General features: G+C 37.0%; 1 protein-coding gene across 4 annotated transcripts in view; it reads right to left on the reverse strand.

Annotated features, from left to right (window-relative positions):
- The window catches only part of RNF169 (ring finger protein 169), a 113,645-nt gene that overhangs the window by 25,146 nt on the left and 73,978 nt on the right, over window positions 1-14,521 (reverse strand). For all 4 annotated transcript variants that reach the window (XR_006297392.1, XR_006297393.1, XR_006297391.1 and 1 more), the window contains exons 3-4: window positions 13,061-13,207; window positions 8,703-8,821 (exon numbers count right to left, since the gene is read on the reverse strand). Coding sequence is in view for 1 of the 4 variants with exons in the window: in XM_043580248.1 (XP_043436183.1) it covers window positions 8,703-8,821; window positions 13,061-13,207 (266 nt within the window). In the remaining 3 variants the exon portion in view is untranslated. The remainder of the gene's footprint in view (window positions 1-8,702; window positions 8,822-13,060; window positions 13,208-14,521) is intronic.

Genomic DNA, 14,521 nt, shown 5'->3' on the forward strand with positions numbered 1-14,521 from the left:
AGAGATCCAAAGGGGGACTGTGAGTGGAATGTTGCAAAGACCACAAAGGATCAGTGGCATCATTACAAGCATGAAACCTACAGATAACACCATGACTCTAAATCAATATCTTTCAATAATAACACTGAATGTAAGTGGACTAAATGCTCCAATCAAAAGACATAGGGTCTCAGAATAGATAAAAAAAACAAGACCCATCTATTTGCTGCCTACAAGAAACCCATTTTAGACCTGAGGAACCTTCAGATTGAAAGTGAGGGGATGCAGAACCATCTATCATGCTACTGGAAGTCAAAAGAAAGCTGGAGTAGCCATACTTATATCAGACAAACTAGATTTTAAACTAAAGGCTGTAGCAAGAGGCGAAGAAGGACATTATATCATAATTACGGGGTCTATCCATCAAGAAGAGCTAACAATTATAAATGTTTATGCACAAAATTCAGAAGCACCCAAATATATAAAACAATCACAAACATAAGCAATCTTATTGATAAGAATGTGATTATTGCAGGGGACTTTAATACTCCACTTACAACAATGGATAGATCATCTAGACAGAAAATCAATAAAGAAACAATGGCCCTGAATGATACACTGGACCAGATGGACTTGACAGATATATTCAGAACTTTTCATCCTAAAGCAGCAGAATACACATTCTTCTGGAGTGCACATGGAACATTCACCTAGATCACATACTGGGTCACAAAACAGCCCTCACTAAATATAGAAGAATTGAGATCACACCATGCACACTTTCAGATCACAATGCTACAAAACTTGAAATCAACCACAAGAACAAGTTTGGTAAACCTCCAAATGCATGGAGGTTAAAGAACATCCTACTAAAGAAAAAATGGGTCAACCAGGCAATTAAAGAAGGAATTTAAAAATATATGGAAACAAATGAAAATGAAAATACAACAATCCAAAACCTTTGGGATGCAGCAAAGGCAGTCCTAAGAGGAAAATACAATGCAATACAGGCCTATCTCAAGAAACAAGAAAAATCCCAAATACAAAATCTAACAGCACACCTAAAAGAACTAGAAGCAGAACAACAAAGAAACCCCAAAGCCAGCAGAAGAAGAGAAATAATAAAGATCAGAGCAGAAATAAAGAATACAGAATTAAAAAAGAAACAACAGTAGAACAGATCAATGAAACTAAGAGATGGTTTTTTGAAAAAATAAACAAAATTGATAAACCCCCTAGCCAGACTTCTCAAAAAGAAAAGAGAGAGGACCCAAATAGATAAAATCACGAATGAAAATGGAGTTATCACAACCAATCCCTCATAAATACAAGCAATTATCAGAGAATACTATGAAAAATTATATGCCAACAAACTGAACAACCTGGAAGACATGGACAAATTCCTAGACACCCACACACTACCCAAACTCAAATGGGAAGAAACAAAAAAACTGAACAGACCCATAACTAGTGAAGAAATTGGATCAGTTACCAAAAATCTCCCAACAAGTAAGAGTCCTGGGACAGATGGTTTCCCAGGGGAATTCTACCAGACATTTAAAGCAGAGTTAATACCTATCCTTCTCAAGCTGTTCCAAAAAACAGAAATAGAAGGAAAACTTCCAGACTCATTCTATGAAGCCTGCATTACCTTGATTCCCAAACCAGACAGAGACCCCACACAAAAAAAAGGAGAATTACAGGCCCAAATGCCTGGTGAACATGGATGCAAAAATTCTCAACAAGATACTAGCAAATCAAATTCAAAAGCATATAAAAAGAATTATTCACCATGTTCAAGTGGGATTCACTCCTGGGCTTCAGGGCTGGTTCAATATTCACAACTCAACCAATGTGATACATCTCATTAATAAAAGAAAGCATAAGGACCATATAAACCTGTCTACAGATTCAGAAAAAGCATTTGACAAAATAAAGCATCCTTTCTTAATAAAAACCCTCAAGAAAGTCGGGATAGAAGGAACATACTTAAACATCATACAAGCCACTTATGAAAAGCCCACAGCTAACATCATCCTTAATGGGGAAAAACTGAGAGCTTTCTCCCTGAGATCAGGAACATGATAGGGATGTCCACTCTCACCACTGTTGTTTAATATAGTGTTGGAAGTCCTAGCATCAGCAATCAGACAACAAAATGAAATAAGAGGCATCAAAATTGGCAAACAAGAAGTCAAACTTTCACTTTTTGCAGATGACATGATACTCTACATGGAAAACCTGAAAGACTTCACCAAAAGACTGCTAGAACTGATACATAAATTCAGCAAAGTGGCAGGGTACAACACCAATGTACAGAAATTAGTTGCATTTTTGTACACCAATCATGAAGCAACAGAAAGAGAAATCAAGAAACAGATCCCATTTACAATTGCACCAAGAACCATAAAACCCCTAGGAATAAACCTAACCAAAGATATAAGAGATCTGTATACTGAAAACTATAGAAAACTTATGAAGGAAATTGAAGAAGACACAAAGAAATGGAAAAAACATTCCATGCTCATGGATAGGAAGAATAAATATTGTTAAAATGTCAATACTACCCAAAGCAATCTACACATTCAATACAATCCCAATCAAAATTGCACCAGCATTCTTCTTGAAGCTAGAACAAACAATCCTAAAATTTGTATGGAACCACAAAAGACCCCAAATAGCTAAAGTAATACTGAAGAAGAAAACCAAAGCAGGAGGCATCACAATCCCAGGCTTTAGCCTCTACTACAAAGCTGTAATCATCAAGACAGTATGGTATTGGCACAAAAACAGACACATAGATCAATGGAATAGAATAGAGAACCCAAAATTGGACCCATAAATGTATGGCCAACTAATCTTTGACAAAGCAGGAAAGAATATCCAATGGAAAAAAGACAGTCTCTTTAACAAATGGTGCTGGGAGAACCGGACAGCAACATGCAGAAGAATGAAACTAGACCACTTTCTTACACCATACACAAAAATACACTCAAAATGGATGAAAGACCTAAATGTGAGACAGGAAACCATTAAAACCCTAAAGGAGAAAGCTGGAAAAAAAACCTCTTTGACCTCAGCTGCGGCAATTTCTTGCTCGACACATCTCCAAAGGTAAGGGAATTAAAAGCAAAAATGAATTATTGGGACCTCATCAAGACAAAAAGCTTCTGCACTGCAAAGGAAACAATCAACAAAACTAAAAGGCAACTGACGGAATGGGAAGATATTTGCAAATGACATATCAGATAAAGGGTTAGTATCCAAAATCTATAGAGTTTACCAAACTCAACACCCGAAAAACAAATAATCCAGTGAAGAAATGGGCAGAAGACATGAATAGACACTTTTCCAAAGAAGACATCCATATGGCCAACAGACACATGAAAAGATGCTCAACATCACTCCTCATCAGGGAAATACAAATCAAAACCACACTGAGATACCACCTCACACTGGTCAGAGTGGCTAAAATGAACAACTCAGGAAACTACAGATGCTGGTGAGCATATGGAGAAATGGGAACCCTCTCACACTGTTGGTGGGAATGCAAACTGGTGCAGCAGCTCTGGAAAACACTATGGAGGTTCCTCAAAAAATTAAAAGTAGAACTACTCTATGACCCATCACTAGGAGGAATTTGCCCAAGGGATACCGGAGTGCTAATGCAGAGGGGCACAGGTACCCTCATGTTTATAGCAGCACTTTCAACAATAGCCAAACTATGGAAAGTGCCTAAATGTCCATCAACTGATGAATGGATAAAGAAGATATAGTTTATATATACAATGGAATACTACTTGGCAATGGGAAAGTATGAAATCATGCTATTTGCATCAACATGAATGGAACTGGAAGGTATTATGCTGAGTGAAATAAGTCAGAGAAGGACTGATATATGTTTTCACTCATATGTGGATCTTGAGAAACTCAACAGAAGACCATGGGGGATGGGAAGGGAAAAAAATAGTTACAGAGAGGGAGGAAGGCAAACCAAAAGAGACTCTTAAATACAGAGAACAAACTGAGGGTGGATGGAGGGGGTGGGGAAGAGGGGAAAATGGGTGATGGGCATTGAGGAGGGCACTTGCTGGGATGAGCACTGGGTGTTGTATGTAAGCGATGAGCCATGGGAATCTACCCCAAAAACCAAGAGCACACTTTACACACTGTATGTTAGCCAATTTGGCAATAAATTATATTAAAAAAATAATAACTAATAAAAATAATTGAAAAAATAAAAACAAACCCCCTCCCCCTCAAAAAAGATCCTTTTCAGATCTAAGAGTCTACATTCTAAAAGAATATAACAAAATAGCAGCAGTAACAGTCACTGAATTATCATGTGGCAGAAATCTTGCTGGGTACTATTTACTTAAGATACAATTTTATATGGAATGGCAGTACTGGCATTACTGCATCACTTTCTTTCTTCTTCTTCTTTTTTTTTTTTTTCATTTTTTAAACTGGAAAGAGGATAGATGGTTAAATTATATCCTTTTTACGGTTAGGCCCTAGTTCCAAGAAGAATCCAAAGTGACTTACTGCAAAAATACATAAAAACTGAGCCTTAACAGAGGATATAGATCACATTAAGTAATAAATATGGAAAAAGTATACCCAAAAAATTTTTTTATTATAGGCTATGTTGAAAGTCATGACGATTGAATTGAAAACTCTGTCCTAATCCTAAACTTCCAGATAGCAAAAGCAAAGAGGAAAATGCAAGTGGACATGTAGCCTTTTGAAAAGATACTATCTCAACAGAGAAAGTTTTCCAGGCTGAGCTTTTAGAAGAATTTGCAATCAGGTTTGGTTTGATTCTAGTGGGGAAGAAGGGAATGAAGAGTGGAGGGAAATAAATTTAAACCACTTTTTCAGATACTTAAAATAAAAGTTTAACTTTACAACTATATATCTTATGGTTTAAGTTAATTAAAAAAATTTTCTTAATGTTTATTTTTCAGAGAGACAGAGTATGAGTGGGGCAGGGGCAAAGAGAGGAAGACACAGAATCTGAAGCAGGCTCCAGGATCCTCAGCACAGAGCCCAACACGGGGCTTGAACTCACGAACCACAAGATCATGACCTGAGCTGAATTTAGACGCTTAACTGACTGAACCACCCAGGCACCCCTCAAGTTAATTTTTCTCAATTAACATATATTTTGTGATTAACTTAGAAATGATCTTGGATTAACTATTACTCTGCCTACTTGAAAGAAGTTTCATTTTCAATAAGGCTCTGGAATTTTATGAATAATACTCCAAAGCCCTCTTTGCTTTGAATTTTTCGAATAAGTGGAGACAGAGCTGTTGGCAAGACTCATAGCCAGAATCAACCAATGGATTCCTTCCAAAATAGCTATCCTATCAGGCTTACTCACTCTTCCCTCCATGCCTTTGGGCTTAAGACAGAAAACTTTACAAAGTAGGTAGGTAAAACAAATACAGATTGATTTCCTTTAAATACAGTTGTAAAAACTTTGAAAGCTTTGGGGCACCTGGGTGCCTCAGTTGGTTAAGTGTATCACTTCAGCTTACTTAGGTCATGATCTCATGGTTCATGGGTTTGAGCCCCGTGTTGGGTTCCACACAGAATCCCTGCTTGGGATTCTCTCTCTCTCCCTTTCTGCCCCTCCCAGAGACTTGTGCTTTCTCTCTCTCAAAATAAATAAATAAACTTAAAAAAAAAAAAAAAAAAAAACTCTGAAAGCTTTTACTTATGACCTCTCTTTAAGAAAAGAACTTACAGAGAAGACCTATTCTCTTGTTGTTTGTTTTTAACACATGGAAAAAAAAATGCATGTGAAATATCCAGAAACGATTAACGATGCTAATACGTTTTTTAATGTGGTAAAATATATATAACATGAAAGTTACCATTTTAACCATTTTAAGTTTACAGTCACATTGTTGTGCAACATCACCATGCTAATTATTTTTTAATATATCCATATGCTACATCTCATTGTGTTAGAGTAAGCAGTTAGTTAGGCTTTAACAGGATGCCTGGAGGCCAACAAAGGAGGTGGGGCTCACTAGCCTAGCAGGGAAGTTAGAGACCTTTGCTGGCAGCACACCAAAAACAAACCCACAGAAGCCAGATCAAATCAAACAGGCCCAAGATGAAGAAGGCCAGATAGAGATGCAGACCAAGTAAGGGAGAAAAGGTGTGAAATCCTGCTCCCAAGAAATCCCCTCCCCAAGTAATAAATATTCCACCCCCTAGTTAACAACTGTCAATAAAAGAAACCCAAACCCCAGGGTGAATAGCTCTCCTTTGAGCTTGCCTCCTCTCACATCTTGGAGAGCATACTCTCACTTTAATAAACTTTTCTACTTGCACTGCTCAGCTGTTGTGTCTGGTATATCCTTGAATTCTTTCTTGCAACAAGACCAAGAGCCTTCGGAGACATCTTTGAGATGAGGGTTCCGGGTCTCCCCAGTTCACCTGTGACAATTTCAGCACTAACATGTCCAAATTGTTTTTCTAAGTATCTTTTGGAACTGAAATTTAAATATTTTCTTATCTAAGGAAAAAAGTATGTTGACTAAATAAGACAGGCAATTCACAATATTATGGTAATAGATTTTCCAACCTAAGTTTTCCAGAACATCAGCAAACTATGTCCTAAAAAGATAAGCCTACCAACCAAATCCTATGAATTATTTTAATAACTGTACTTCATTAATAACTGAACTCAGCCCACAACCTTGGACATTTGGAAAAAATGAATGCTGAAACCCAGAAATGTGTAAGACAAATCATAAGCATTCCTTAACAGTAAGATGTTAAGTGAATGTTTTCCTATAAATTAGTCCCATTGTGGCTCAATGATATACAGTAAGGGCAAGGATGGGCCAAGGAGCAGGAAAACAAGATATGTTACAGATATTCCAGAGCCACACATAACTGAAAGCATACCTCTGCATAAGGGCTTTTTACATTTTACCCTTTAGAGAAGAATTTTCTAAGTTCCTTGCTAGGCATTTCTAAGTAATGACATATTAACCTGCTACCCTCTTTAAAAGAATGAATTACAAGAGCAGAGACTAGAATTGGTGATAAGTAATTCAATGGCACAATTGATCAATATCCACTCCAACTAACTGGGGCAATTTGACCTTGGCATATTTGGATTTCAAGACAAATTTCTCTTTTTTCCAAGTCATTTCAAATTTATGAGATATTAATTAACTTATCACAGACTGCCTAAAAGCAACATTTATTTGTTTCAGTAAGTATTTACTGTGACTTGACTAAAATGAATGACATGATCTGTTTCTCTTCTCAGTAGACCTCTTATAATCATTAAAATATGCCTGCTATAAATGGGGGCAATCCATATATATATACAATCAGCAACTGAAAAATCCTTAGTCAAGCAGTCTTGAATTTTTTAACTTTAGGGGGCATCTATAGTTCAAGCTCATATGCACAATGCAAGCATTTCATCTTTACCATAAATGGAAAGTAAACTGGCTTATATCTCACTTATTGGGTTCTGATTACATCAATCAAACCTAAGTGGTTACAATACAGTGGCCATTAAATGTCAAATGAATGAATAAATACTCTAGGAAAGAGCCTTCCTGGAAGGAGTTGCCATTACCTGCAGAAGGGGAGGCCTTTAAGGGAAGGGGAAGGGGGAGGGGGGAGGTTTAATTAATTCTATTCTCAGAAAGAACAAGAAAATCAGACTGCTCCAAAAGAACACACACAAAAAGGATTTAGATATAAACATTACATCAGGAATCATAATAGTACATGCATTATACATCTTAAACTTGGTAGTTTTGGGGGTCATATTTATTAGTGATTAGCAATAAAAAAACTTAAAACGGAACCAAGCATATGTCCATAGGGGCAGCAAAAAAGAGAGATCTACTTCACAGTGCTGCTGGGAAGAAAGAGAGGAACCCTAGATATAAGGGTGAACAATGCTGGTTTTAACCAAAAACAGATAACAAAATGGCATAAAGATTGTGTCTTTTCGTCTTTATATTAAAACAGAGTGCATGGCATATAGTAGCTACTCACAAAATGTCTGTTGAATGAATGATTCCTTCTTACTTCCTTCCCCCATTTCTTCTTCCTTTCTTCCTATTTATCACTGCTTCCCCCTTCCTTTCTTCTCTCATTCTCTTTTCTTCCATCATTCCTCCTTCCTTCCTTTTCCTTCCATCTAGTGCTTCATTATTCCCTCCATCATCCAACATCCATCCAATTTCTCCCTCCTTTCATCTCCACAGCCTGCAAAGTCTAAAGGATCAAGAGATTTCTTGACAAGGTCTTAAAAACTTTGCAGTTTGTCTTCTTGAAACCTATTCAAGATATATCTTAGTTCTAGGCAGTGAAAATAAAATCAACTGTGGCCTCACTTCCTACTAAGAGAAAAAACTCCAGAGAGAGAATCGACGGATGTTGTTAGCAGAAGCTGACATTGTTGTTCCTTCCCAAGATAGAAAGATCACACTTTGTAGTACAGAAAGTAGCATAATACTACTCTGAGGATACCAGAAACGAGTAAAAATTACTTTTAGATCGGCCCCTTGTTCCTAGTCCATATTTGAAAACCCAATTCCCACATCTTTCCTCCATTCCCACCTCTCCCTCCCCAAAGTAGCTACAACAAATACTTTTGCTCCCCCTACCCCATCCCTTTAGTCTCATACTCCAGAATGGAAGAACCTTGACTGACTTCAGTATCAGTCTCTTACCCTGCCAGGAAAGCTAAGGAGTAGGAGTTGTTCTTGGAAACAAATGCCGAGCGATGTGTCTGTGTCATCTTGCCTCGGGAAGGTTCTTCATTCTCTGAATCTGAGAGGCGTGCAGGACACTGGCAGGAGACAAGGGAGACAACATTGTCTATTTGTGTTCCCATGGAATCTCCCATAGCTATTGTTCCACATCTATTATATGTCATTTCTCTCTAAGCACCAATGTTTCCAACCGCTTCTTGGAGATCCCAATCTGGATATCCCAAATAGTTCAAACTTAATATATCCAAAATTAAATTCAGTATTTTCCTCTCTAAGCCCCACTACCAACCCAGCTAGAAGCCTCAATGTCATTATGACTCTTTCCTTTCCCTTTCTTCAAAGTCACAGAAACACTGCATAGAGGTTTTGAGTACCCCTAACACTTCTAAATATTTTATTTCATTTATGCTTTATATCAGTCCTATTAAGAAGGGATTACCTTTCTTCTACAGATGGCAAACTGAGGCCCAGAATAATTAACTTGCATAGTACTGTAGAGTTAATAAGTAGCTAACGCTATTACTTAAATCCAGAGTGTCTGTCTCCAAGTGCCTTCATGCTAGTTCCACTCTACCCCATTCTACTCCTAAAATGCCTTTCAGACAGAACTCCTCCATGTGTACTCATTGTCATTGCCTTTCCTTAGATTCTCATCCTCTTTTTCCTGGACTGTTGCAATTATCTACTTACTGGTCTTGTTCTCTCCAGCCTTTTCCCCTCTAATCCTACCATACTATTAAGCACACAAATATAATCCTGTTACTCCCCTGCTTAACTGTTGGTTAAAGGATAAAGTGGAAACACCTCAGTATGATACAATAATCTTCAAAAACTAGATCAAACCTTCTTTCATAATTTTTCTCCCACCAGTTCTCATAAAGGGAACTCCTTGAGCTCTAGTACAACCAAACTACTTTCTACTCTCCATGTACTATCAAAGACTTTCAAAGGCTCTATTCTGAACATGCTACTCCCTTTGCCTAAAACTCCTATTCCACATTCTCTGCCTAAAAGAAATACTCATTGGCCTTTCAGAGGCATCTGAAATGTCACTTTCTCTGCAAGGGGTTCTAAATACCCCTAGAATCAGATTTTTCCATCTTGTTGATACTCATTCAGTTACCTTCATTTTATTTTAGAGTCTTATTTTGAGTCTTTCAATTTACGTTTGAAGTTTCTTTACACGTACTTAGAAAAGAGGTCTGGAAGGTTATTTACCAAAATGTTTCTAAGAGTTACCTCTAAATTGTTAGATGACAAGCAGTTTTTCACTTTTTGCTTTATAATCTTTGATAAGACTAAATTACTATACCAGATTGTTTTCCAACAATTCACATTATTGTTGGTATTAACTATACCATAACAAATCATAGTAGATTGTCATGTCCATTTTATTTCCACTCCACATTGATAACAACAGATGGTAATATCTTCTAGAATAAGCACTTTCTTCCCTCCATTGAATTGAATTTGATAAACATGTACCCAACACCTATGATGTACAAGACAGTGTAGGAGATTTTAAAATAGCTAACTCAATTTTAAAGATTGAGTTAGATTTTAAAATAGATTTTAAAATAGCTTACTCAACAAACTTATAAATCTAGCAGAGAAACACAAATACACAACCATAATCTAAGGGAGAATGAAATAAATCCTGTAAAAGTTACAAAGTTGGGAGGGGAAAGAGTAGATGATAGGAGTAGAGAAACAAGTGAGGAATCCCTAATAGGTTCCAGGAAGGTGACAGCTTTGGAACTGGGCTTGGACAGATGAATAGCTTTCAAACAGGTAAGCAGGGTGGCATTTCAATTAGATGAAAATGCAAGAGCAAAAACTCTTAAGAAAGAAAAGCATAAAGCTATATATTTGGGGGGAAAGTAAACAGGTCTGTTCTCTAGAATTTGGGGGTATGAGCAAGGATGGAAGATAAGTTAGAATTACACTAAGGACTTGAATGTTAGAGTAAAGAATTCTCATTTACTTTCATAGGAAATGAGGTGTCACCAAGTCTTTGGGGGCAGGAAAGCAAAATGATCTGTTCAGCTCTAATCATAATGTTCTCTCTATAAAAAACAATCCTTCAGCTGGCTTTCCACTGAGACCACTTGAGCTTCTCTTAGGTCCCCATTTGAACATAGTCTTGGCTAAACTAAATGAAATTATTTTTTTAACACCAAAAACTCTTAAGACATATTTAAAGCAAAATCAGAGCCATGTAAAAGTCCTCAAAACAGACAAAAGCAAAGGGAAAAAGAGGTAAAATAGCAAAAACCTAAAACTTCAAGTGTTCATAAGTGAGATTTTATTCAATGTGTTTTTGTATATAAAATGTTTTGAAACTGGGGCGCCTGGGTGGCTCAGTCGGTTAAGTGTCCGACTTCAGCTCGGGTCATGATCTCACGGTTTGTGAGTTTGAGCCCCATGTCAACCTCTGTGCTGACAGCTCGGAGCCTGGAGCCTGCTTTGGATTCTGTGTCTCCTTCTCTCTGCCCCTCCCCCACTTATGCTCTGTCTCTATCAAAAATAAATGTAGAAAAAAATTTTTTTTTATGTTTTGAAACTGACTACTACCAATAAAAACAAGTCTGAGGATTTATACTTCTTGATTCCTTTTAAGATTACAATCAGGTTACAATTCCTTTTAAACTAACAAAATGCAGTTGATTTCTGTTTCAAAGTTGCTAGTGGCAAAAGAAAAAGCAATTAGAGCAATTTCCTGGCCTTGACATGAATTAATACTAGAGATCTTTTCCTGGATGAAACCTGAATCTGGCAAGGCCAAAAACAGCAGGTTCTTTCTATCAAAGGACCACAGTGAAGGGTAAGCTCTCTTTGTCAAGACTGGTTTGTCCTAAAGAGAAAGGTCCTTCTGGATCATTTTGCCTGAAGGCTCTAAAGGACAGTCCTGTTGGGGTAAAGAGGCAAAGGTTGCTGTCTAGAGATCACAGACCACAGTTGGGGCTACTAGTCAGAAAACATACTGTAGGCGCAAGACACGTTTTATTCTCGCCATCCTAGTTAAGCTGCATGCTGTACAGTAGCAGTCTTTTTCCTTTTGTAGTTCCCAATGAACAGAGCATTAAGAGTACATGAGCATTTCTTATTTGTTAAATTGAATCTTATGGAAGAGTGAAACCCTCTAAAATGCAAGTGATTGGTTTTGATAAGAATTAAATAATAACGATTATTATAAATGGGATAAAAAATGCACATGCATGTTGATAGCAGCAATTACTATTGATCCAAGAAAGCTTAAGTAACTTCATTTCCTGAAGGTCAGGAAAAATACCTTTTCAAAGAGTAAAGCCAAAACACAGTGAAATTAAGTAACCTAGCCAAAGTCGTACAGCCCGTTACAATGCTGGGATATGTTTAAGGAGCAGACTTCTGAAGGTGCAGAAAATTTTTTTTTCCTTCCATTCTATGTTCTCTGTATTAAATACAGTAAAGCTTTTATTAATTCCAGCTCATTGGGAAGCTAACCTGAAATACTAACAAGGCTAAATCACAAACTATTCTAAAAGATTATGACACTAAAGATATTGTAAGTACACACAGCAAGCAACAGAAAAAGGTCTGATCCAGTAAGACTTAAGAAAAAAAACCCAATTGTAATTATCCATTTGAGCATCCAGTAGGCCTTCCAAAAGTGCTTTCATACATACATTAAATATACCATTTACAACCTTTTTGAGTAATTTGCTTGGTAAAAAAGTGATGAAAACAATTCAGGCAAGATTTGCAAGATTAGAAGTCTAGAGTTAGTTTAAACTAAGGGTTAGCGTTAGTTTAAACTAAGTAACTTAGGGTTAATTTAAACTAAGTAATCTGATATTGAAGTCCTACCTTATATCTAGCACTTGTTGCTTAAGGCATTAAAAAGAATAAAAGGAAATCAAATACAAGATTTAAGGAAACCTAGTTGAGAATATAAGATGTACAAAACTCAAAGGTCAAATCACAACACAGAAGTCAAAACGACAACACACATGTAAGTAGTATTGAATAGAACAGTATTGAATAGTAGTGAATAGTATAGAATACTCCACAAGTAGTATCCTGTACTAGGTTTTTCCCCTCACTCACCTTTTTTCCCCACTGTTCCTTAATCTTTTCACCCAAGTCTCAATTGTCTCATTCAGAATTATTTTCTCCAGCTGTCATCGAGGCACTAAGTTTTTCACTACTCTTAAACTGCATACTTAGCGACTCTTCTGGTCTCATAGCTCACAAACATAGGTTTGCAGATCCCCATCACCTGGGATAATTACTGATTTGGGGCCAGATGTCCATCAAAACGGTGATCTACTTACATGTTCCAGATTTGATTTCAGTACTAATGGCTCATCTCTCTTTTTCTGTTCATCCATTTTTCTTTTCCCTGTTTCTGTATCCTCTGATAACAGCTTGTGGATTTGATCTTCTGAGGTTTTCTCCTCTTGCAACTTTTCTTCTCTCAGCTAAAAATACGAATCACACCGAGAAGGAGAGTTTTAGGCAACTATAGACTTCAAAACATTTTTACTCAGTAGTCTATTAGAACAAACATCACATGGAAGTCTGAGACTAGTTTTCTTATTAGATATAGAGCCCTCTTAATTTTTAAGTAAGTCTGCTTTCACTTGACTTTTGCCAAACATACACTGCATGACTTAAGATTTAACTGCTCCGCATTCTTAAGCAATATGAAATGAAAAAAGCTAAAATAATATGCGTAATCAAAAAATAAGATTTACTCACTTAGCCAAAAAAGGCTGAACCTAAAAACTTTCCAAGTTCCCAGAAACTAGATAAACTACATTAAGTGAGGAGAATAGCCAAGATGTAGGCCACAGAGGGCCAGGGGTCATTGGTCCTAGAGGCAATAGAAAAAATTATCACAGTTCCAATGTCCTGCAATTTATGCCATTATCTTGTGGTCCAGAGGACAGGTCAAAATACATTGTTTACAAATAAATTTAAGGCAGAAGCCAATGCTCCTCATTTGGAGGTGGCAGGACATTATGAACATAAGATGAGCATTGGAATAAAAACTCGGGTTCCAGTGGGTCTGTACTTATTACCAGCTGTACCATCTTGGGCAAATGAAGCATCATATGCTCACCTACAAAATAGGAATAATGCTTACTTTGTAGATACTGTAAGAAATAAATAATAATATAAAGGATTTAATGTAGTGTCTTGCTGTGTACTTACAGTACATTAAGAGTTTCCTTTTATTTTCCTTTCACTGCCCTAGGGTTTTCATAAAACTTAAATGACATAAGGTATATCAAGGCATTTACAGGCTACTAATTTTCAATCATACTTGCAAAAAAAATAAAGCTAAAGAACAAATATTTTGCATTGGTTGTCGCCTCAGGGTTAAAAAGCAAAACCAACAATAAAAACAATTAAGATTTAGTCTTGGTCCCTGAAATGCAGCCAGATCAACACTAAACCAATCTTGCACAACTAGAAAACTGATTTGAGGATTAACACAACAATCTGCACAACCTGAACTACAGAACTTGGCAGGTGTGCAGCACAGAGAAGTGAACTGGGGGAGAGAGAAGCCGTGGAGGGGAGGAAACTATTTTTGCTTCTGGAGAGAGGATGGAGAAGGCAGGAAGAGTACGGGAAAGCATCCTTCCCCCAATCCCTGAAAGCAGCTGGAGAGAAAAGAAAGAGTATGCAAGGGACTGAACAAAAAAGGGAGAAAGGATAAAGAAAAGGGTTTAAATTCCATGAACACTTTATAAACAGGGGGAGTGCAGAGTCTCAAACTCCATAGC

This window comes from Prionailurus bengalensis, chromosome D1, assembly GCF_016509475.1.
Source record: "Prionailurus bengalensis isolate Pbe53 chromosome D1, Fcat_Pben_1.1_paternal_pri, whole genome shotgun sequence".
In the NCBI taxonomy this organism is placed as follows: domain Eukaryota; kingdom Metazoa; phylum Chordata; class Mammalia; order Carnivora; family Felidae; genus Prionailurus; species Prionailurus bengalensis.